Source organism: Plectropomus leopardus, chromosome 7 (assembly GCF_008729295.1).
Source record: "Plectropomus leopardus isolate mb chromosome 7, YSFRI_Pleo_2.0, whole genome shotgun sequence".
NCBI lineage: Eukaryota > Metazoa > Chordata > Actinopteri > Perciformes > Serranidae > Plectropomus > Plectropomus leopardus.
Genome location: NC_056469.1, coordinates 14,649,621 through 14,674,719, shown reverse-complemented (window position 1 = coordinate 14,674,719; position 25,099 = coordinate 14,649,621). Strand labels below are relative to the sequence as shown.

The 25,099-nt window shown below is 38.0% G+C and overlaps 1 protein-coding gene across 3 annotated transcripts in view; it reads left to right on the top strand.

The window, feature by feature from the left end:
- Positions 1 to 23,793, top strand: part of tmem65 (transmembrane protein 65) — a 73,976-nt gene extending 50,183 nt beyond the window's left edge. For all 3 annotated transcript variants that reach the window (XM_042489437.1, XM_042489438.1, XM_042489439.1), the window contains 5 exons: positions 864 to 931; positions 2,249 to 2,303; positions 8,643 to 8,685; positions 17,596 to 17,701; positions 18,912 to 23,793. In XM_042489437.1, coding sequence (XP_042345371.1) covers positions 864 to 931; positions 2,249 to 2,303; positions 8,643 to 8,685; positions 17,596 to 17,701; positions 18,912 to 19,061 — 422 coding nt within the window. In that variant the 3' untranslated portion in view covers positions 19,062 to 23,793. The remainder of the gene's footprint in view (positions 1 to 863; positions 932 to 2,248; positions 2,304 to 8,642; positions 8,686 to 17,595; positions 17,702 to 18,911) is intronic.
- The last annotated feature ends 1,306 nt before the right edge of the window (positions 23,794 to 25,099 follow it).

Sequence of the window (25,099 nt, the reverse complement as noted above, 5' to 3'; positions counted from 1 at the left end):
GGTCAAAGGTCATTGTGACCTTGAATCCATTGTATTCCTGTCAATGTGATATCAAGAGAAGGCCTTAAGAAGATTTCCTCAAATTCGCCACAAACATCCACTTAGGCTTAAAAATGAAGTAACTAGAATTTGGTGGTTGAAGGTCAAAGGTCAAGGTCACTGTAACCTCACAAAACCTGTTTTTTGGTCATAACTCAAGAATTCATATGCTAATTATAAAAAGATTTCACACAAATGTCTAGCGGGGAAAAAAAGGTGTGATGTCATTTATATCCAAAAGGTCAAAGGTCAACTTTGCTGTGACATCATAATGTTTTGCAACAATACTTCTCTGGCCGTTATTCTGCAATACAAGACATTTGTATTTGTGACACTAATCTTGGATGTCCACCTTGAGAATGTGTGAAAATGTGAAAATTGTACAGCTCATCTGTGCTGGCGGGTTAAAAATGTGTGTGACACATCTGTGTTTGAATTTGTAGCTTCTCTGCAGCAACTTTTGAACAGCTTTGTCAGCTGTCATGGCTACATTTGACTTTGTGCAGACACGGATGTAAAAAGTAATTGAAACCTTTGCTGAGGCATACAACCAAGAGGCGGTAATTGTTGTTGTAATATGCTTTCATATTTCAATTTGTTCCAGCAACATATTAAAAACCTGCATGAATAAATAAGAGTTATGTTTATTTGCGTCTGGTGAAATAATGTTTTTGTACCTTCTTTGTGTTCATTCTGTTACAGTTCTGCTCCGCAAAACTCAATTATGTCTGATGGGTTGTTACTTATTAATGTAGACCTAAACACCGTCTGCTTACTTTCTGTTTATTTTTTCAGTTGATGATTCATTGTTTGTTTTTTTACAGTTCTGCTGCACAATGCGATTCCTTTCGTAGGATTTGGATTCCTGGACAACTGCATCATGATTGTTGCTGTAAGTCTGTCAGCGTCATGTAGAGCTGTGCTCCCCTGCAGCATATATATACTCGGTGTTCAGAGTTTCTGTGCATAAAGAATATGTTGCATGTACTCATTATACTGTGGGAAGCTTTAGATGGAAGTATCGTGGGAGAAGAAAAATATATCTTTTTTCTTTGATGCTACTGTATTTATATCTCCGTTATTTTCTGTTTTCTCTCAGTCAGTGTTTAGCAGTCAGTCTCTCATCTCTATTTCTCAGAGGCCTCCAGTTTCTTTTTGCCTTTTAACATCTGATACAATTTTCAGTAATTTGTCTGCCACAAGCACAACCACAATTTATTAAGTCTTTGTGACGTTGTTCAAATAATGAAATCCAAACACACAAGAGCAGCATGTTACTGCTCAGAGAATGAAGAGTAATATATTTTTTTCAACTAAATTCAAAGCGGGCTTTCTCAGCATGATTATTTTTTAACACAAAGATAGAGAACTCTATTGGAGGCCTCTGCAGGGGGAGACTAGAATAATGAATAATGATGAGAGAAAAAACATATACTAGAGAAAAACACTCCTAAATTGAACATAATGAAATGACATAACTTTGAAAAGTAAAGTAAGAATATGCAAATATCTATTAATAATAGATATCTATTTATTCATAAGCTTTATAAAGCAGAGTCTGTAATAGCATGGAAATTGAAATCAATAAGTAATTACACTTTTGGGCTGGAAACTTAACTGTGAAATGTTTTTGTGTGGCATTTTTTAAAGGTCTGACTCTCTTTTTTCAGTCCAGACTGTGAGAGAAACTAATGCACCCTGCCTGGAGATCTTAGACTAATTTCCATTTTGTGCTGGATAAGAGCTCTGCACTAAGCCTCAAACCATAAACTGAAAGACTGAGAGCATCTAGAAAATCTTATAAAGCTTACAAGTAGACTTATTTGGTTGAAGTAAAAAAGAAAAACAAAAAAACGTATCTCTTATCCAAAATGCAACCGCAAGAATTTTAGATAAGACCTTTAATCGATGTAACGAGACATTAAACAGAGTTATCATTACCAGATATTAAAAACATACTGGCATCACAGACCATAAATTCATAGTCCAGAATTATGACGACTCACAAAAGTTCGCCTCAGTTTAAAGAGTCATTTGTGTTCTCTGACTGTCATTGAGAAAGAAAATGAATACATGAATTTCATGTCATAACCAGTACATCAGCTTGCACTGATGGTTTATATTATAGAATGACAAAAATCAATTGAAAGCTCTCCTGTGTTACAATCTAATTTCTGTAATGTGTGTGTTTGTTTGTGTGTGTTTCCAGGGCACACATATTGAGTTATCCATCGGTGTGGTCCTCGGCATTTCAACCATGGCAGGTAAGGGAATGTCATGATCCTAATGGGACTTAAATGTTTATGTTTTCGATAGGGATTAGTATCATGCACACACAGTCCATCAGGCTGTCAAGTGTCCGAGGCAGAGAGATGTTTGTTTTCTCTGCAACCAATTTCTGTTGGATGGTTTTTGTTCAGGAGGGTGAGTAGCAATGAGGCAGTGTATTTTCATTAGTTGTTGTTATTGATACCTTAGCTTTTGAACCATCCTTGATTTTTATGCCCTTTATTGTCATGGTTTTCATTATATAAATTCTGAGTAGGTTTTTTAAGAAATATACAGTTTCATTGAGGAGTGGTTCACAACACCTAGTGATACCCGCACTGACATCAAGACAAAAAGCTATGTTGTTTACTGCAAAGCGGACTTTAAGCATTTTTCCAAACATGTCTGTTGTTTAAAGAAATACTTCACCTGCAAAATGACCATTTGTCTATCAGTTACTGATACTGTGTTGCCTTGAATTCATTAAGACAACTTTTTTTCTTGCATGCCTACGTGCTGAACGGAGAATCTGTCATAGACGCAAACATTCTCCATGGATTTAAGTCATAGGGGGTTATATCAAAACATCAGTTCACAAACTCATGTAGTATAATGCAAGTCGCATATATTTAGTTGTATGCACGGTGCTTTCCAAATCCATGCATCTTTGTTACAACATTTCAGCATAAAACACTTCAGAGTAGCATCCCTGGGCCTGCGCGTGCACATGAGCTACTTTTTGTGAGAGTTTGTAATCTGACGGTATGATATTGTTTGCTCCTGTTAAATGCGACATGCTTTTAACTTTCATTCATCAATTTTTTTTCTCTTGTCTTTGGATTCTTCATGTACATAGGATGCATGCAACTCAAGGTAACATGCGGTTAGTAATTGTTATACAAATAATCAGAATTTAATCCCTCAGCTTTGGGAAAAACTGTTGAAACAAATGTGTATTTGCTACAAACTATTATCTCAGATTTAGTTCAGGTTCAGATATATATATTGCTGCCAAGACTGCAACTCATACTTCCTGTCTATTTCTTAATTAGAGTGATAGCATGCCAGTAGATTCATGCCAGTAGAAGTCTTTAAAACAATAATGGAAGAAGGCATTTTCAATTTCAGTGTCAACAGAATATCCAGCAGTTTCATAATGAAGCTTTAATGATAAAGTCACAATTTGAACATGGCTGTGATACTAATCCAAAAAAAAAAAGTGGGGTAACATTAGAGAAAGGAAAAGGAGAGAGAGAGAGAGAGAGAGAGAGAGAGAGAGAGAGACCCTGGCTGGCCTGGATAATGACGATTTCATCAATATGATAATATAGCTGACAAGCATTTTGAATGGGCGCAGTAATATCCACTTAGCTCAAAGACACACATTTGCATTTCAGTGTTACCTGTTTCTATTCAGGGTATCTTGAGGTTATGCCTCATTACTCTGAGTAAAAGCTTTTAAAAGAGGAGCATGCTGAAGCATGAGGACCCTAACCCTAACCCCTAACCCTATTTACATATATAATGATGGCTTATTGAATATTTGTATCTTTTGTAAAATCCTATGACCACAATCCTCACAATTACTCAGTCAACACTTAAATTTCTTTATTCCTGTTCCGTCTTGGTCCCTTTCACTCTGTTGTAGTCGAAGGAGTCCAGAAAAAAAGATTTCCACTTCTACTCTGCCAAACTCTGCAAGACTTACCTTTCCTCTCCTGATTCATTTGTTGCTGGAGATGATAACAGTCTGCTTTGGTTGTTCTTAGCTCAAGCTTTTAAAGATAAAATGGACTCAGTAAGTTGATCGATCTGAAAGACTCAGGAGTCAAAGCTGATGCTGTAACAGAGCAAAGTTATTTATTCTACTTGACGGGCAACAGTGGCCTGGGAACCAGATGAACGTGAGAGCTCATGTTTCATTCATATATGTGAAGTAGTTTGGTGATGCTAGGCTAGGGGAACTGGAGACAAAACTTGACCAGTGCAGAATAAAGTGAGGAGCAATGGATCTATCAGAGATAAACCATCGAGAGGAGGTATTACAATCTACACTCTGAGGTGCTTAACATGTCAGGCAAGCTTTCCACATGATCCTGCTCTCATAGATTTACAATTCAAACCAGTTTTTCAATTTAAAAATGTACATTTGTTCATTTTCTCTCGTCTCACATTTGCAGTGAATGGATAATTGGGATTCTGATTCAACCAAAGGAACAATCTCAGGCCTGATGGGATTTATAGACAAAAGGGTTATCAGGTTACAGGCAGAAAATGTAGAATTCATTTCTCAGGAAGGCTACTGGTAGTTTGACAGGCAGAGTGTGTTCTCTGAGTGACATAAAGAGATTAGATCTGAGCTGCAGAAAGCATGCATAAATGAGTGATTTGAGGAAAAATGAAAAAAAAAACAGAGAGAAGTTCTGTACTTTCCTTGGGCACGACCTCAACCCAGTTTCTATCACTCTGAATCCATTTTCACAGCATACACATCAGGGATATGTGGCGGTCTGCAAATAAAGAGGCTGCAGTTATCGAGCTCAGTACAGAGTGATTTACCACTTGTGTCAAACCTGTAGTCAAGTCTACCAATCACACAATTTTCTAGCAAATGTGGCTCCGCAGGTTCAATGAAGACGGAGGCTACATCGTTCAAAAGTTAGGCCAATTATGTACTTTAAACAGAGGTGATAATGTGAAAAAGTCCAAATGGGATTGAATACATTAAAATTACAGTTAATGTGATTAATGGCCTTCCTGTGCTCCCACAAGTTGGAATATTTTCATTAAATTACTATATTTGTATTCCACTCATATGTTTTTAGTACAGTATTTTTTACTTTTTACTAACTTAATAACATCCTGCATTAACACATCGGGCTTAAAAATGCTCTCTGAGAGCCTGTCAACAACTGTAACTGTCACACATGTAGGCACACATGCAGCACAAATGCCAAACACCCACCTGAGTGATAATGCCTGTGTGTGAGTAAGCCCTTGTACTGTTATGTGGAGATGTACTTGTGTGTGTTGCTGTAGAAAGCCTCCAGGTAAGATACGTGTTGCTCATACACAGCGATCGTCATGACCTACAGCTGCTAAGTGAGCCTTGAAGATAAAAGCAAGAGACACCAAAAAAAAAAATATCCTCTGTCACCCATTTATTATCTCACATTGTTTTCTGCGGCCCATTTATCCACCAATAGACGTTGGTGGATATTATAAATGCATGTATCTCTGATTTTGCTGCAGGTATAGAAAGTTTTGAAAGGTTCCTGTGAGGGATAGAGATATCCATCATAAAGTAAACACATGCTGAAAGAACAGAAGAACAGGGAAGGTGATCTTTCTGTGTTGGAAATACATAAACTGGCTCTGGTACTCTTTCACTTAAGCCCACAGAGACCAAGTTAATTCACCCTAAGGCTCCGATTTACTCCTTCTATCTTTTTTTTAATTATTGAGAGTGATGGGTGAAGCACAAGGCTTTTACTTTGCAATGAACATTGTAAAAGCAGGGTAGTTGACATCTTTGGAACTGCTTCAGAGGCGCCTGTTTTGTATGAGAGTGTGACTGCACCTCTCGCCAACCTGTGTAGGCGGAGTTAATCTAATGCAGCACACAGTGAGAAGCAGAGCACTGAGTTAAAGGCAGACAGCGGCCGACCCCAGCCTGTAATTACATTTGAACAGCTTGACCACATAATCAGCCTGATGGGCTCTCCATTACATCTGCCTCCCCAGGGGCTTGTAAGGTATGATGTCTAAGGACAGCACATTATTTAATTAATACATGTTCTGTTTTAATAATCTTTACTCTGTTTCCTATTTTTTTCCAACTAACCTTTATCACTGCCAGGAGATAGCACTATTAGCACCATTAAAGTACATTTAAGGTATGTTTGTGTCACATTGAGAATATGAGTGTCATCCTTCATATGTCAGAGAGAAGTCAGTTATATAGTAGGGCAAAAATGTTGTTACAGTAAAATGACCTTCATAAAACACAGCTCAGATTTTTATGCCTCCACAATGGTGAAGCATCATGTTTTTTTGGGTTCTTATGTTTGTATGTCCTATTTTCATGAATGTAAAACGTCAAGAATACCTCAAGGGAATTATTCAGATTTGGCGCACACCTCTACCTGGACTGAGGGATGAACTAGTTAGATTATGGTGGTCAAAGGTCAAGGTCACTGTGTACCCAATGTTTGTCTCATTCTTCTGAGGTAGATATCTCAAGAATGCCCCCGGGCAATTCATTTGGCACAAACATCCACTCAGACTCAAATGTGAATTTGATGGTCAGAGGTCACTGATTACAACAAAATTTCACACAATTGTCTAATATGATAAAATGATATAAACACTTGTGAAGCATCTACGTTTGCATTAACATCCGTATTTGAAGCCTTGTCTTCTGTCAGGCTACAGCTTTGTGCTCTATCCTGTTCCTCTGGTCGTCCACCACAAGCTCATGTGCTGATATTTAGCTTCAGGTGACTGTTGTAGCACCATGTGACAAAACTTAATCAGACCTCTGTAATCCTCTGTACAAGTAGTCCGTATGTGAAAACATGTTTTTCACAGGAAATTGTTCACTAGAATCATACATCTCAATATAGTGATAACTTATGTTTTACCAAAAAAAAAACCACTTAATACCTGTTAAAACATTTCTTAAAAGTCTTCACTATATACAGTATATTATGTGAGTCTGGCCAAACATGGATGTAAGCTGCCAGTTGACTGGCTGGAGGAGGCATACATCCAAGTGGCAGTAACTCTAGTTTTTATATTCACCTGTCAAAAGAAGTCATCAGAATAAAAGGCATTTTAATCAAATGTTTAGCATCATATAGTAATATAGTAAACTATAAAACACCTAAGTCATATCTTCATAGCGACCATTTTTGCTTTCTTATTTATCTCATGAGTTACAGTCAGACTGAGATCCTGCCCAATGCAAACAGTCTTTTCTGGTGAGAACTCCACAATTCCCTTATTTAGCACAAACCTACATTGTGTGTTTTGGCACTGACTGACTGGCCAAGAATTGGAAACTTGCACACTGTCCCTGCTGTCGCCCTGCCTCTCTCCTTCCACTCTGAAGTAATGTTTCTCACTGAGCAATGAGCCAACATGCCTGATTAGAGCCAAATACACACAAACCTGCAGCTTATTTACAGTGATGCTTCGTTAAAGGCGACTCTGTTCAACGAGGCCGGGGTCATAGGCCTGCTGAGACACCCAGTAAATAACGCTCTCTAAATCTCTGCTCACAATGACTTCACTAATTAGACTGTGGCTCTTTGGAGTCTTATCTGAATTCCTCTCTGCTTATTAATGTGGGTGCAGGTCCTGTGGGTGATTTGTTCAAATGTACGACGACACATTGTAAGTAGGAAGAAAGTCGCTGCAGCCAGTTTGGGTATTTTGCATCATGTTTTCAACCTTGCTGCTTCTATCTGGCTGTTGGATTGATACACTGAGAGCCTTCTGCAAGAGTAAGAAGGAGATTACGTCCCAGCAGAGATGGCACTGCTGCTTTGTTACCATTCCCCCGAGGGTGTCTGTGTTGCTGTGGCAGCTGCAGTAATGCTCTGAACTCAGGGTCACAGGCAACAAGGAGCAAAGCACAGAGTTTATTTTCTCTTTTAGAAACTAATACAACAGAACAAGCAGAAGTGTTCCCCATCTCCTGGTCTCAGTCATATTCAGGGATAAAGACACACAAGTTTGCACCTTATGCTTGTTTCATTAGTCAGTCTCAACACATCCTCATCCTCTTCTCCTCGGACACCACTGCTCTACTGCTCTGATTATTCATGCGTAGTTATTTGGCTCAGGGAGCGAGTTAACATCGATGTGGGAGCCAGCATTGCGTCTGCCTCCTTAATGAGCCCGGTAGCGCTGTGGTTGTCCATCACATCCTGTTCATAAACAAACGAGGTAAAAATAAGCAGTATATGGTAATTGTGCTCTGTGTGTTTTTATATTTAGAAGTGTTTATGAGGGTGCTATGATATTCTACTTACTCCACTGCTGATGCACGTATTTTGTTAGTACACTCCACCCACATTCTCAGTTATTCAGGACATCTTTTGTCCTAACATCATGCCTTACATATATTGAAAAAGAGAGGAATTAGTTAAGCAGATGACATACCCATGAGTGGCAGAGGGAAAAGCTTCATTTTAATGGGTTTCATATGATGGAAAAACTCCAGACTAACACATTCTGTGTCTTATGCCTTTTGGCTGTCCACCACGCAAATCTCAATTTCCCAACTCATTTTGTAATCATGTCTCTTTCTTGTCTCGTGTTCTCTACAGCTGCTGCCCTTGGCAACCTGGTGTCTGATCTGGCAGGACTAGGGTAAGGATTTCACACACACACACACAACCACACACACACACAGGCAACCATTACTGTAAATCATTGCAGGTTGTAGATGGATTTAGAGTCATTACCCTCATTCAATCAAATTATGAAATGTTTAGAAAAACTATGAGAACATTATAGTGTACATCTCATTATACAGATTATTACAGCAATGTGGAGTTTTTTTTCCACCAAAGTATACATAAATTAAAGTAATTTTTTAATTGACGGTTAAGGTTTACCATCCCACTCCATTCCCTTAGGTGAAGGCTAATCATTAAATTGCTCAGTATTAAACTGTAATTACTGAATCTAGCCCAGAGGAAGATAAACACTGCAGCAGGGGAGGAAGAGAAATAGTCACCAGAGGTTTGTGTCCCAGAGGAAGGAAAGCACAAAGGGGGATATGACTATTAATAAGAAAAGTCTAATAATTAAAATGATCAATGTGGTTTGTTTCAGTCATGGAGGTCTAAATAAGGAGAGGGGTATGCAGCCTGATTTTACTGACAGCTTTTGTCGTTGTGGTGAATAATGTAAGGTTACAGCTGTAGAAAAAACAAACTAGTGGACACCTAAAACTTGATGTTAATCCAGTTATTAACAGATATGTAGGATATCAGACACTTCATTTAAAAGCTTTCATAATAGTTTGTTTAAAAAGTAATTTGAGTCTTTAAAAACTAAATGCATTAGTTAAACAACATTTTGTATGCACTACGTTCCGCACGTATTTAGTGATGGGATTACACTGGATTTTGTTGTACTAGGAGTTGTGCAACATAATTAATTCGTGGTCTGTAAGCAGTAGAAGTCTCTTCAGCCTTATCAGGCACATTTTGTCAACCTTTAATGTATTGATGTAAATTTGAGGTTTGGGCGGTATCAGAGGAAGTGCAACATTTTTTTTTTGCGCAACTATGCACTATGCGCACATGATAAATCTGGTTCTAATGACCAGCATTATATAAGCTCTGTTTTAATATGGACCGAACATGCTATGTCTGACAAACTCCAATTTCATATCAAATATAATTAACTTCATTAAAATTTTCCTTTCCAGTTTTCTCCATTTTTTTTCCACTGACACAAAACAAAATCATTCTTTCTCCTTTTCTCCTTCCCCAGAAATTCTGAAGTAAAACTGTTTCAGAACAATGACTGCTAGATGTAAATCCATGCTAGCTGTGGCTTAGGAGGCACCCCAAACTGTACCCATTTGGCTGTGCAGGTAGCGCCCTCTAAGGCAGATGTATGAATGGGTGAATGTGACGTAGCTGGACGTAGCCGTAGTAGCTGGAATACTAGAACACTGCTACACAAGCGCAGGTTAATTTCAGCCGTGTGTGATTAGGTTTGATCAATACAAGCATAATAATCCATGATAGGTGGATTTATTAATTTTTTTTCAGCCTAAAATAATCATCGATGTGCCTTGGATCCTTTTAAATGACGCAGTGTGTTGGTCCAGTTGGCTGATTTGTGGTTATTACCCACTTCAGGGCTTCCTGAAGCACCATAGGGACCATAACCAGCTTCCTAACCTGCTCCAAAGGCCTAAACCGTAACAGTAATAGAGGATGAATCCAATGTGTCCCCAGACTCTTGGTTGTATTTCAATGATTAGTGATATAACAGTTCATTACTCTCTTATTTAAATACACAGAGAGTCAGCAAAATCAGACAGTTGAAAGACAACTATGATGCTGCCTTCGAGCTGTGTTAGCATGATGGATTAGTTGAGTTGTTCTGGCCTTTGTAAATGCTCTCAGTGGACACTCACACAGTTGTGTCTCTGTGTTAGCATCTGGGTTTGCCACTCAATCATAATTGAAAGTAGGGCCCTTGTGGCCAGCTTGTCAAGGTGAGACTCGATTAAAGCAGAGGAGAGAGGGCTTTTTATTATTTTGATGGATTTACACCAGTGAGTGTGAAGGCTGTTTGTCTGTTTCTGAGTCTGAGTGGAGCTCCTGCAGGTGTCCTTCACTGCAACATTTGCATTACGGCTTGTGTTAATTTCAAAGGAGAAAGGCTTTGGTGCACTCACATATAAACCTTGTGCTTTAGATTACTCTGGGAGTCAGTGGCACTTTAGTGGCAGCTGAGAGCTGATGAGGAGGCGCAGCAGACTTACTGATGAGGCCGTGGGTAGTTTTTTTTCAAAAGCCGACAGATGAGAAGACCCCAGATGCCTCTTAACTGCAAAATTGTTGCTGTTTTTGTATTTAGTTGCTCAAATCCACACTTCTCAAGTGCCAGTTTACCACATAGTAAAGAGCTTTTTGAACCGGCACTAGATTGGAGACAGTTTGTGGAAAGACATAAAAGTAGCAGGGGACATTTATTTTGACAAAATTAAAGCAATTTACACCATAAACTGATGCAGAAAAGGCAAAAATTGGTGCAAACAAATTCACCAGAATGTAGGAAATTAAGTGTTTGATGCTCAATTTTTTCTGAGCGGAGGATCTCTAAACCTCCCCACATATCCCCCTGCAATGTTGAAATAAAACTTATGCCTTTGGCTGCAACTAACTTATGCCTAAATAACAGTCCAAAACCAAAAGTTTTTCAATTTGTTGTCATAAGAAAATAAGAAGACCACCACATTTTTAAATCAAATTCATTTTTGGCCTTTTTTGCTTGAAAAACAGCCTTAACTAATAATTAATTTTCAAATTTGTTGCTGTTAAAAGGCTTTTAAACTAATTGTTGCAACTCTAGTACTCCTTATGATATCTAAATGTAAAACAAAACCCTTAATTATGAGTCTATCCATGTGCCCATACCTTTGCATATTTTGTATAGTTTCCTGTAGTTGGCTTGGATTACATTGTCACTTCTAACAAACTGCACTGCAGATCACTTGCAAAAGCATCAAGATTCCCATTTTCAGGCAGTCGGGATGATGATCAGCTAGAATTGTTGTCACCTGCCTAAATGAGCCAAATTAGAAGCTCTAGAGTTCAATTTAAATACTGCTAATGGGTTTAATGGTAACCTCACCTTACTTCAGTTGACATTTGCTGGAAAGACTCAAAGGAATTCCCTGTTTCTCTGTCAGAGAAGAACCTTCATTTTTGTTTCATGCATTCAAAAGGAGAAACCCTCCAGCACATGTGCCACAATACATTACTGATATTTTCTATTTCTATAGATGTAAACCAACATTTTTGCAGACACATATAATTGTACATAATTCTATACCTGTAGTCAGAGAGCAGTGCTATAATAAAAAACATACAGATGCTGAAGAAAGGTTCTGTATGCAACATTCAGAGCATTAATATAGCAGCAAATTACTATTGCTTCGTAGAGATACAGTGGAGTAATGGCAACCTGAGCAGAGAATAAAGTCATGCTCCCTCTGTATGTGCAGTCATCTGAGCTTCTCTGTTCACTGTTACGGTAAACAGTCAAGTCGGCACTGCGCTCATATGGTGGTTACCACTGATAACGGCACCCCAACCCAGCACTTTCCTTCATTAAGTTATAGTAAAATTAACAATCAATTCTTCTATTAATCATTATTTGACAAAAATAAAAAAAGCTTATTTCAAACAATACCAAATGTGTTTTTATCCTCAATCAAAGCTAACAGCAACATATTGCATATACTCTGACAGAACTGCATAGCCAATTGATTGACTTATTCAGTTTCATATGTTCAATTATATATTCTAAACAACCAATTAATCAATCATCTGTTAAGTATCAAGTCCAGACCTTTGAATCCACCCACTCCAGTAAGTTCAAGTTAGTGAAACCTTTCTGACAGAAACACAGTGTAACAAGATGAGTCATGTCATTTCCCTTCATGTGCACATTAGCCATCTGATTCTTCACAGTGAAAGTCAAAGGCAACAGCTTCTCTGCCAAAGTGTGATTTCCTCAGTCATGTCCTCAAACAGCGCAGATAGATGTAGCTGTCGCTGTAGCTTGTTCCCCCAGAGTCACTTTGGTCAATATTGTAGTGATTTCGTTGCAATGATTGTCTGTAAATCCTCCCACTCAACGTCTGTTCTCCTAAACCAAGAGACAGTGACTGAGCTCTGCTGCTCTTCTATGAAATTGCCTGTGTGTGTGTGTGTGTGTGTGTGTGTGTGTGTGTGTGTGTGTGTGTGTGTGTGTGTGTGTGTGTGTGTGTGTTGGTGCCTGTGGTGAGCAATCTGTGCCACTATATCCACATATGCATTTCCTGTGCGTATATTTTTCATGTGTAAGGGTTCATGCTTGGGTGAATTTGTAAGATTTTTCCCTCTGTGTGTGTGTGTGTGTGTGTTTTTTGACACATGTAGGAAACCAGCAACCTTGTCAAAGTCCATAATTTAGCTCATGAGTCATTCTTCCCGTTCAGCTAGTTGCTACGGATGCTCCGTCTGCACAGTACAGTTACAGCTGCTGTTTGTACTCCTTATGGACTTAATGCATTAGCAGATTTCTGGGGCAGACAAGGCAGCCAGTAAAACATTACTGCACTGAGCCAAGTTAGAGAAAACAGGACAAAAACATAGAGAACAGATATCAGTGGACTCAAAGGAGAAAAAACGGGGTCCCAGACTACTCTTCCTCCACTGTGACACATGATGTCATGTCGTGTCTTCCTTATAGTTGGAGAATTTTTTGAATGTATGTTTTGAATGAATTTGAATTTTTTTATTTTTTGTCCTCATAAATTAGTCAGGATTAACAGTGTGTGATTCATTGATCCCCAAAGGGAAAATCTAGTTTGCATTCCTTTAAACAGGTTCAAAGCCCAGACTCTGTTACAGACGAGAAGGGATTGAGTGTTTTGCTGACGGAAACATCAGTAGGGCATATGCTTGTTTAAATCATGACATAATTAAGCAATATTACACTAGAGTGGGTGCTTTGAAGTCATTTGTAGCACGACAGTGATGCCGTCAGGACCGAGGTACTTGCACCATGGTCCATAAGCATCACTGAAGTGTCACAAATGGCATTAAAGAATCCTATATGTAACTAGAAAATGCATTTCCTGTAGAACATGTGTGTGGATGCTTAAAGCTGAATTCAATACCATTGCTTCAAATGGAGAAATATATAAGAAATTGCCAGAAACATCTGAAAAAACTGGCAAAAACTTAAATCTGAACTGCCATAAACTGAAGAAGCTACGAGCTGAACTGCGAGAGTATCAAAGGAAGAAGGTGATAATAACTGAAAAGGTTAAAAAAAAAAAAAAAGAAAAGTTTAATACGTGGAGCCATAAAATGTAGAAAAAAATGAGAGGCATAAATGTTCTTGAAGAGCATAAGATTTTGACATTTGAATGGTTTCTGTATCTGAAAGTATGCAGAAGTAGTAGTTAATCTAAAAAAGTATCCTAGTAGCATTAGTAACGGTAGTAAAGGAAGAAGTAGCAGTGTCAAGTATTGTTTTTGCATGTGCAGATTCTCCACTTAAAAGAGACTAGTTGATCTACCCAGAGCTGATGAACTGGATTCCACTTTATAACCAAACACTCATAGTTTGGTAGCAGATAATTTGCAGTGGCATTAGTTGGCATCAGGTGAAAAATATTTAAATAAGAAAAAACAGAGAAAAGAAAAAATATTAGAAGTTTTTTGTTTCAGTGGAGTTTGCTGTGTTGTGTTCCAAAACACTTACGTCACTTTTACAGTATTTATAATGTGTCTGTTCCAAACATGGTGGTTTATGCTGCTCACTGTCATCTTTGTGTCAAGCTATAGGTTTTACCATTATTGTGTTGGCTTTTACTTTACATGAATTCAGCTGTGTTTCATTATCATCACCACTGTGTTCCTCAACTGTATACCTCAAATTCTCAGAAACTGCTTTGAAATCATAATTGTAAAATTTCTGCTTGCAGTGGTGAAGATATAGCAGAGTGATACTTTTAGTGAAACGGAAGGTGTGCTGCATGCTGATTTGAGCACATCCTAAATGTTTTGTTGATCAGTCAGATTGTTTGGTCAGAATTACTTGCTGCGTAATCTCAGTTTATCCACTGAAGGATGATTTCTCTAATGACAGTCCGACACTCTCACAGCCCATTTGGAAACACCATATGCACCATCAACTGTATCTCATTTATCACTGTAAAATTTCTGTTTCTTCCTCGCTCATTTTGCATCACTGCTCTCTGCATCAAACAGTTTCATAATAACACAGACAATATTGAAGCTGCCTTGTCTTTTTAACGATTGAAGTCCAGCACAGCAGAACACGGTTATTGCCCCGCATTAAGGGAATGCTTTGATAATGTTAATAAATTCATTTGTTGTTCAGTTTTTATTGCTTCTGGTGCAGCCAGTGTGAGTTCCAGCTTTCACAGTGAGTCTCATGCTCAGAAATGATCCAAGGCCTCAGATGATTGCACTTGCAGTAAATTTCATCATTTCAGTGTTTTGAATACTGCAGGTATTTTGTTTTATGGCTTAGACTTAATTTATTTTGCCTCCTGCTGTTGCAAATATGTGAAATATTTGGGCTGGATTCCACTCAGAGGCAGGACCACCAAGATATACAAAAGTATATTTAAAAAAAAAAGGTTTTGCATGAATATGGGAGTCATGACTTGGACTGGTGATGAGTTAACTTTTCATGGAAAACAAAACAATGTTACAAATGTAGCATGTCAGCATGTTATGTCTCATTTATCTCAATTTGACATTCTTTTTACTAGCAGAATAGAGAAACCAGAGACTCATCAAAAGTCTCCACTAAAAAGTTTTTATTTCTGCTCCATTGTCATGAAAGGCTATTGCGTTCAGGCACACACACACACACGCACACACACACACACACTTCAGCATACACACATACCGGCATCCTCACCTCGTCTCCTTATCTTTCTCTCAAATATGCTACTTTCTACTTATCACTCCCCTGACTCGACAGCTCCAGCTGCAGCTTATTTGTGTGTGCAGTGAACTGAGGATCCATTAGTGCCAGTGACTGAGCCAGACATGGGTCAGATATTGACTTGAATTTCTTCTCAGTGGTTGGAGCTGCTTGACCTGCACCATTTTTGTGCTCAGACTGGACACACAACAGGGAACATGCAGCTGCTCTCCTAACACTCTTAGCTTCAGTTGTTATTTTGGTCACAACACTGTTATTGCGTTTATTATGGCAATTAGTTAAATGTGGACATTGGCAAGGCTGAACTACCAACTGGGCTCTGTGCAATTTAGTTTTATTCTGGCCTTCATAGGAGACAAAGACCTCTGCACAAGCATCTCAAAGTGCGTACCGATGTGTATGGTTCTAAGAGGTCAAGATATAACAGGGAGAGAGGCCATGACTTTTAAAAGTAATCACTAAAATCTTAAAATATATTGTACACCATACTGGGAACCACTGTAAAGACGCTGAAACTGGAGTGATGTGGTCATGTCTCCTGGTTCTGGTTGGTCCCGGCAGCTGAATTCTTTACAGTCTGAAGTTGATTGATAGATTTTTGGTTCAAGTAAGAAAAGAGGCTGATACGTTAGTCTTCCTTTTAGGAACTAAGAGCCTTTTAAAGTTGAGTTTAATATACCCATGTGATTTAGTACACAGTTTATTAATGTTCATTCCTTTGTGCTGCATGTTGTTGTTGTAGCAGTAGTGGTAGTAGTTGTTATTGTTGTTGTTGTTTTTGTTTTTGCTACAAAGTCCCAATTTCCCTACAGAGATTATACTTTAATTATAGCTTGTCCTGGAACTACATTTTATTTATTTTACTACAATGATGGCAAACAGCGACTTAATTATTATTTCTCTCTGTTGTTTCCCCTTCTTGTACAAAATATCATTCAAGTTGACATTAAACATGTACGCTTTATCCCCACTGAGGGAATTATTGGCCAGCAATCTATGAACTTTTTGTTGTTCTCATTTGGATCTGGACACTGACAAACAGTCAGCCATCTCTGCTCATTGTCTGAGTCACTGATGAACCTGCGCACTGCTCACGATATCAGGTTGATGTTTAGCTTTATGGACACAGATGACAAAACAAATTTCACCCAAAACTAAATAAATTTATAGTTTTCTATGATAGTTTCATATCTACTGGATAAAATAAATTGTGGATCTGTGACTATTCAGTTACACAGAACTAATCTAAACACAATGTTATTCAGGGCTCCACATCAGACAAAGCTGACAACTTCAGAAGATTGAGATGAAAACAAAGTTTTGGATGATTAATGAGCTTTTGATGATGCATCTCTGTTACTCTGTGAAAAGCATTCTTTATCTGCCACCATCTGTGTTTATTCCATCAGCTGTGTAAATCACTGCAGATGATGGAAATTATTTTATCTAAACACAATGGGTTCTCTCTCTCTTTCTGGCATTAAAACTAATATTTGACATCATGCTGGTTTCATGACAGAAAGCATCAACAAGGCGCCGTCTTGAACATTTATCTGTTGATATCCTTCGTTTTTGTCACTATCAATTACTTAAGTCGTTGTGCTAGTTTTGTATCGCGGGTGGTTTAATGGATCATGACATGTTATGCAGAAAAACATCTGATGAACATGGGTGCTTGTAAATTCAATCTATGTTCGATATATGTTGCAGCCAGAACACAATTTTAATATGCCTGTGGGTGTGTGTACCACTTTTGCTGAAGTGATGCATTTTATCATTATAAGTCACTGTGGTTACATTTATAGGGTGTCTATAATATCCTTTTGGCTGTGTACCGTGTCTATATTTTGCATTCTGCACTTGCCTGAACACATTCATTCACATTTTGAGTCTCCTCTGTCAAGAGCAGATTTACATGTCTCTGTTACTGACCTTTATGCTTACAGTGTCTCTGTGCTCTGCTTGAACAGGCGTTTCTAGACAGTTCACTTTTACAGTTTGTTGTTACTGCATGTTTGATTCTTCTCTCTCCCGTCTCTCTCTTCCTCTCTTCAGGCTGGCAGGTTATGTGGAGGCCTTGGCGTATCGGCTGGGAATGCAGATTCCTGACTTAAGCCCAAAACAGGCCGACATGTGGCAGACCAGAGTCAGCTCTCACTCGGTCAGTATCAACACACACCGCACTCCAACCCACAAACCATAACTCTGCTCTAACCATCTCCATCAGTCTTCAAGAATAACAGACGTACATGCTTGTTTTACTTCTTTGTGTGTGAGAGTAAAAGACTGACAAAAGGCTTTTAGACTAATAAGCACTCAACATAAATACCGTTCGAGTGGATATTAATGAAGCTCCTGCAAAGAGCATTTGAAGAATCAGTGTGTCGTGTAATGCGTCGTAAACACCAGTCAGGGGTTTTGTACAGTGACAACAGAAACACAAGTCTCTGTGATGTGGCCCTTCAATCACTCTTTCACTGAGCAAGGACATTAGACCTGAATGACTTTTAATATACTGTGACTGCTGAAGTGTGAAATGTAATTAGCTGTAATTAGGTCGAGTGATTATTCGAGCACTCAAAAGGCTCTTTGCCGATTGGAAAAGGTCAAGAGAATTGTCATGGTGTGTCGTAGAGTACCTGTTGTACTTTCTTATAAACATGTCTATAGAAAAATGGTTCCCAACTGGTCCAGTAGTGGTGTTCATATTTCTCCTAAGTCATTATTTTCAAGGTCCACACATCATAAATTGCTACATATTCACTTTTATTTCACAAAATGTAAACATGTTGGCTTAGAACAAAAAGTAATCATGCATATTGCAAGAATAAACAGAAAGGACACTTCAAAAAAAAAAGCTTTGTGCCAGAAATACACTGTTCTTCAAAATAAAGTGTGTTTTTGACACATTCAGAATTGACTCGCAGTTTACTTTTGGACCTTGACCCACCAATTGGGAACCACTGCTATAGAATATATGTCGTGGTGTAATGGGAAATTAATGCCTTAGGTTACTGGTTTTCAGTCTTGGTTTTCTTTCCCTGTAGTCATTAGCTGGTTAATCATAACAGACCGCTGGCCAGGTGCTGCACGAAAAGATTTTGTACAATAAAATGATGACAAACCATCCTTATTTCTTGGTCAATTTAGATGAAACTGCTCTAAATAATCAGGCAAAACTATCCAAAGTATAACATTTTTTTAAAAAGAGACAGCTGAGTAAAAATCTGCTTGTAAGACAAATATAGGAGACTTATTTACTAGAAACAACAGGGCTGTAAAGTAGAATTTTCTTTTTTTTTTTTTTCAAAACCATTTTCTGAAAATGTATTCTGTCAGTACTATTCTTACCTCCATTTCCCTCTGTGCAGGGTAAGGCCATCGGTGTTGGCATCGGCTGCATCCTCGGCATGTTTCCTCTCATGTTCTTCAAGGATGATGATGAAAAGAAAGAAGGGCAGACAGAAGCGGAGGAGAAAACGCAACCCACACCTGCTCCAACAGAGAGCAGCAAAAACTGAAACCTTCATCTTGTCAGAGACAAATACTATTTGGAATCCATTAGAATACTTTAAACTGGGACTGGAGTGTGTGGAAATGTCATTCAACCTGTCTAATCCCCGGCTACTTTACTTTGCGAGGCCCAGTCAAACTATCAAAGGTATTCTGAAGAGGATTTTAGATAGTATTTGATTGTGGACTTTGAACTTTGGCATAGGGACCTGACTGTCTCTTGAGGAGACAAAAAATGGATGATTCATTGGACTGCTGCTACTCCAACTATTGCACCGTAACCTCAAAATGTCTTGACTGACCGACTCCGGCTGAAACTCATTTACCTAAACCACACTGCAGTGGCCTCTTTCTCTGTTGAATACATAAACCTCTGACTCTAAATGGTTAGACAGCAGGTAAGGGTAATTGAAAGTTTGGGGGCTTACGAAAATGACAACAACTTAAATCTCACTCTCAGAGCATGAGTATCTTTAAAGGTTTCTTGTATATTGTCAGAAATCCTGATAACTCATAGAGGAAGGCTGAGCAAAGAAGCATGTTAATGGTGCATTTCAGAAGTGTTAAATTAATTCTTAATCAGTTTTTTGAAGGTGATGATGAGCCAAGGAAAGAGGGTCACCTTTGCATATAAAGGTGCACCCATCCACTTAAAGTATCTGTAGTTTTACAAGCATGTCTGCCTTTTGATGATGGCAAAGTCTTAAAAGGTCTCGCCAGCCTCACTCACACTCCATGACAACCAGCAAGCTGCTTCTAGTGAGAATACAAGTGGTTAGATAAGTTACACCTGCTAGCTGCCTCTTTACTTCGGAAGATTTTTATGTTTCTTTTTTGTTTATCGATGAGCTTTTTGATGATTACATATGGCAGTGAGATGCACCAAATGTCTTCAGCTGAATGTAACCAGGTACGTGTAGTTTGACATCTAACCTTTTAAAGAGTGGCTTGTTCCTCAGAGGAGTTGTGCAGAAATGAGAGGAATATAGTGAGGCTGAGGGAGGAAGAGATGGAGAGTAACTGTGACAGAAAGATAAGAAATGCCAACACCGAGCCACCTGAGACCTCGTCCCATATTCACTGACCCTCTGGCTCCAACACCACATGATTTATCTTCTTCACCAACCTGCAGCTGAACTACAACAGTCCTCTCTAATGCATGGTGAGATAGCACCAGGCAGGTTGCACAAAACACCTTAAGATTTTCCTTTAAGTTTAAGTGAAACTTTTCCTAAAAGGTTCACTTGAGTATTTGAGTTTTTCTCCCTGAATTGGTCTTTTACTTAAAGAATTCCTAAGCCAAAAAAGCAAAAAAAAGACCAAATGAAGGTTAAATATATAAATAATTTACCTATGACTTTATCTTAGTCAGAACATGGCTAATGGCAGTAAGTTAAAAAATGAACACATCCTAAGAAGAGTGTTGTGCGACCATTTGATTTAACACTACAGACTTGACTGAAAAAAATCATTTATTTATATTTTTAATGTTTAAATTTTTTAATTTTTGTTTTCTGTCTGCTGTAATTTGGGTATCAAATTTACTTTTAAGTATCTGCTTCCTACTATTTTGTTCATCCAGCAGTATGACCTTTCCCTCCTCCAATCATTTTTTTTTTTTCATTTTTTCATCTGCCATTTTTATGAGAAGAACACCTTGAGGGTCAAATGTTATGTAAATGCCTCAATGTTTTTCCTTAACTAAGATTTTAAGGGATTCTATGCAACTGCCTTAAGTAAGTACCTCAGCTAAAGTGAAAATAATCCTTCAGTGTCATACTTTAGGAGAAAGCTGAAGGTGTTTTGTGCAACTGGTCCCAGCCCTCTACTCCACTTTGACTTCACAGTCAGTGAGATGTTTGTTAATCTGTTTTCATTCTGTGTAAAGTCTATTACTGCTTTTTTTCACTCAGCTACACTGTAGGTGTAGGTATATTATATTGTCTCTGCTGTGCTGCCCTCTGCTGGCTGAAATTCAGAGGAAGCTGTTTGTTTCTTTCAGTTACATACTGCCACACGCTATAGATCATCAGCTATTTGCTTTTCCTGTTTTGGTATTCAAGACCCTCGATGTCTTGCCATTAAGTTCTGTGTTAATCTACAGCATCAGCCCACCATGAAACATGAAGGCAGAAAGGATCTATTGCGGATAATAATCAATTTAAGTCTTAATTCAGCTGTCACTGATTTCCTAATTTATCTTTTGAAGAGTTGTGTTTGTCACCTGCTTGGCTCAGGTTGCTCATCTCATCAGCAGAAATGAAGACCGTTTATGGCGTTGAATCTGTTGAGAAAAGAAAGGAAGCAGCCACGTGTCACTGACTGGAATTTCCTCGCAGAAAAATGTATTTATTTTTGTTATAATATCCAGACTTGTATTCATGTATGTTCTCACTGTATATTCCCTTTATCTCAAAGGACAATGAATATAAGAATAGAAAGTATTTGTTAGCTAAAAAACACCTTTGTTAGTATATTTTCAACAGGAAGTACTTTGCAGTTGATCGCTCCATGTTACAGACCATACTTGCTAAACATGCTCTGAAGACTTACCCTGTATGAGATTGTTCTAGTTATTTATTATGTGGGTAACAGTGATCTTAAACAGTGACACAAATGAAGAAAAGAACTTAACATATTTATGTAGTTAGGATTTTTGATCTGATTGCTTGATTTCCACCTTGCATGCACTGCTAATAAAAAAAAACTATTGTACATGTTCACTGTGTAAGAACCCTAAAAAAAAAAAGTTAATGCGTTGCAGCAGGATGCAAATTCCTGGAGGTGATATGCAAAAGTAATGTGATTGACATGCAAAAGACTTTTGACTGCTTTATACGGCTGTCTGAACAAGCACAAGGCATCTTCTTTTCCTAGAAATGATAAACATAGTTTAAAGTTCAATGATCTGTTTCTGAGTAGCCTTGCAGAGGTTTTGCAGGTTGGTAACAGAGCCCTCTGCTGGGATGTGAACTGGCAAATGCAGTGTGGAGATTTGAACAGTGTGTGGATCCTTCAAAGAGCAGAATGTGATGAGAAAACTGCTCAGTGGGCAAAATGTGATGATAGTAATAGTTTCCAGTAACAGCAGTAATTTTCCTCCTTGCATTGGATCATTAAATTGCCTGTTTCACCACTATAAGACTGTTTTTTGTGCACAGTCAGTCAAGGTTTCAAAATACTGTAATTTTGGAGCCATTATCTTTTTCCAAAATTCACTTTACACTGCATCACTTAACCATGTTCTGCCTCTCTCCTGAAGGAAAACAAAAAGTTCACAAAAGCTCGGTGTTGATACGTTATCTTGAATCGATGCAAGTTAATCTTTGGAAAAAATCAAGAATTCCTTAAAAAACATTAAAGAATTCTGCCTGGGTTGCCTCCTTCATGTGTGTAATACAGTATGTTGCAGTTTGTGAGTACATACTTACCTTTCTGCTGATAGTTTTTGTGTACTTTAAGCTGGCTGCCTATTATTTAGTTAGAAATTATTGTGGAGTTCTTATTGCTTTCAGTGTTGGTTTGGACCTGCTTTGGTTTCAGAAGATTTGGAAGCTTTACTATCGTGAGATTTGGACAAGCAGGAGTCATTAGCCAGAGAAATTTCAGTCTACAGTACACAGACATTACTGTCCATACAGTTTATAGAACACGGTCCTGTATTTGGAGACCATATTGTTCATCTTATGATCTGAAAGAATTTCTTAAAAAACTATCAGTTCCGGAGTTGCATGTTAAAATTGTCTTCAATAAGGGAGAATGTGGCAATTTTTTAGCCGCCCTGGGCGTTGCTCCAAGGTTGGCATTGTTTCTCTGTCGTTCAGTCAAACCACCACTTTGGTCCAAAATGACATATCTCAACATTTAGATGGATTGCTGTGAAATTCTGCACAAACATTCTTGTTCCTCCGATGATGAAGCTCACCAACTTTGGTCATTTCCCCTGGCACCTTTCCTCACGGTTGGTGTAAGCTGCATGTGTATAAGCCAAAGTTACTTTACTACATTTATAGAGCAATGAACTACTGCTGTTGCATTAAAACCTCTGAAGCATCAACTTTGCAGGAAGTAAAAAAATTTAAAACAGAAAAGTCATTAAAAGAGTGACCAATGATAAATTGAAAAAAGGATAGTTATATGCACACTACTAAGGTGCAAGACTATCAAAAAACGACCTTTCATGAGGGAAAAAAGGTATCACCTGCACACTTACTCAATGCCACACAAGTTTATTGAAGACAACATTTTGATTCTTCCTGGATCTTTATCAGGTCAAATGATAAATTAACTAAACTTCAACACATCTGCACAGATTTAGTCTGTTCTCTGCTGCACAGTCATGCACGTTCAGTCATTTCTCTCTCTGAAGCGATGAGTGTAAATCACTTTAAACGCTATGAGATCAAATCTGCATAACATGGGTTACAGATCTGATTTTTTTTTTTTTTACTGTGTACTTGTATCTTTGCAGCACCATAATGTGTAGCATGTTTCTTTCAGTGCTATGCTAATGCATTTTATATTTTTTGCCTCATGGTATACGTTCAGTATATTCTGTACATATGTAAGAAGAAAAGAGAATTTAAAAAAATTTCTTAAGATGAATATAATATAGAGATGCGGAGAAGTTTGTGTGTGATGTTTCTTTTTTTTATTATCATTTTGTCTGCTTTAATTAAACAGTTCAGATCACCTGGCTGCAAACATCTGGCCTTGTGTGGATTTTCCCATTACATGCTGCATGATCACATAATACATTTTAGTTTATGGCAAATGTAATGTATCTTTTTTAAATTTATTTGTTTATTTGTATAGTGTAAGTGATTCAGAATCATAATAGCTGTAACTCAAATAAATGCTTAAACAACAAGACGCAGGTGAGATATTGTGCACATCTGTGTGTCCTTGTTTTAGCACTTTGGATTGATTGTTTTTTGTTTGTTCGTTCGTTCGTCTGTTTTGTGTATCAAACACATTTTATGTCTGCTTGTTTTTGGTGCTTGCAAAGTGTCTAGTTTTTTTTAGCATCCATTTCATAACTCCTTTGAGATTTGGGTGTGTTCAGGTTAAAGTCGGCCAAAGCTGCAGTGAATCGTGAGGTGACCAAAAGTTAGAAAGTTTAACAGGTGCAAAAGGAGAGTCAATCAAGCCCAGTCTGTGCACGCACGCACCGACACACACACACACACACACACAGCGAGAGAGAGAGAGAGAGTCCTGGGAGGAAGTCTAATCAGGCAGATTAAGTGAAAACACCTGTGGGATGCACCATGGCTGAGCTTCCAGGATCATGAAGTAGGTTTTCATTTATTTCATACAAAAGTTCACAGAGTTCTGTCTTGTTGAATTAGCCCCTTTTAACTAAAAGAGAAACACTTATAATGGCTGCTGTAACGAGTTTGCATAGAAGAAGCTCTTAACCCTTTGAAACCTGGAGCAACATCAATTTCTTGTGCTGCTTTCAGATGCCATTCACAAATATTTAACCATTTGAACACTGAGCAAAACTGATTTTAAATCAAAAACATGGGAGAGCAACTTGGTAATAAATGTTTCACAAATTGCAAGAAATAAGTGTATTAGGATTTTTTTTAAGATGATTGAAAATGTTTTAGAAGAAAAAAGAAGCAAGGATAAAACTATATAATCATCATAATTACATATTTCAAATAATTTAACAGATTTTTATCATTTTCAGCACTATTTGCAGGTAATTTTGATTTTTTTTCACTTTCTTTGACCTTTTCCCTTCCTTGCTAATTTTGGGGTCATTTTTTCTTTTGTTGGTCATTGCCTTCTTCCCGTGATTTTGAAAGATATTAAGCCAATTTGCTCCGGTTTCAAAGGGTCAATCTTGCTCAGTCGTCATTAACTTCTAAGGCTCAAACTGATGTGAAATTTAAATTAGTCATTCTGTTTCTGCAGTTGAACTTAAGAATTCATACGCTTAAATTTCACATGAATATCTCATGGGATATCATGATGAACTTCTGACATTTTATATTCAAGAGGTCAAAGGTCAACTGTGACATCATAATGTCCTGCA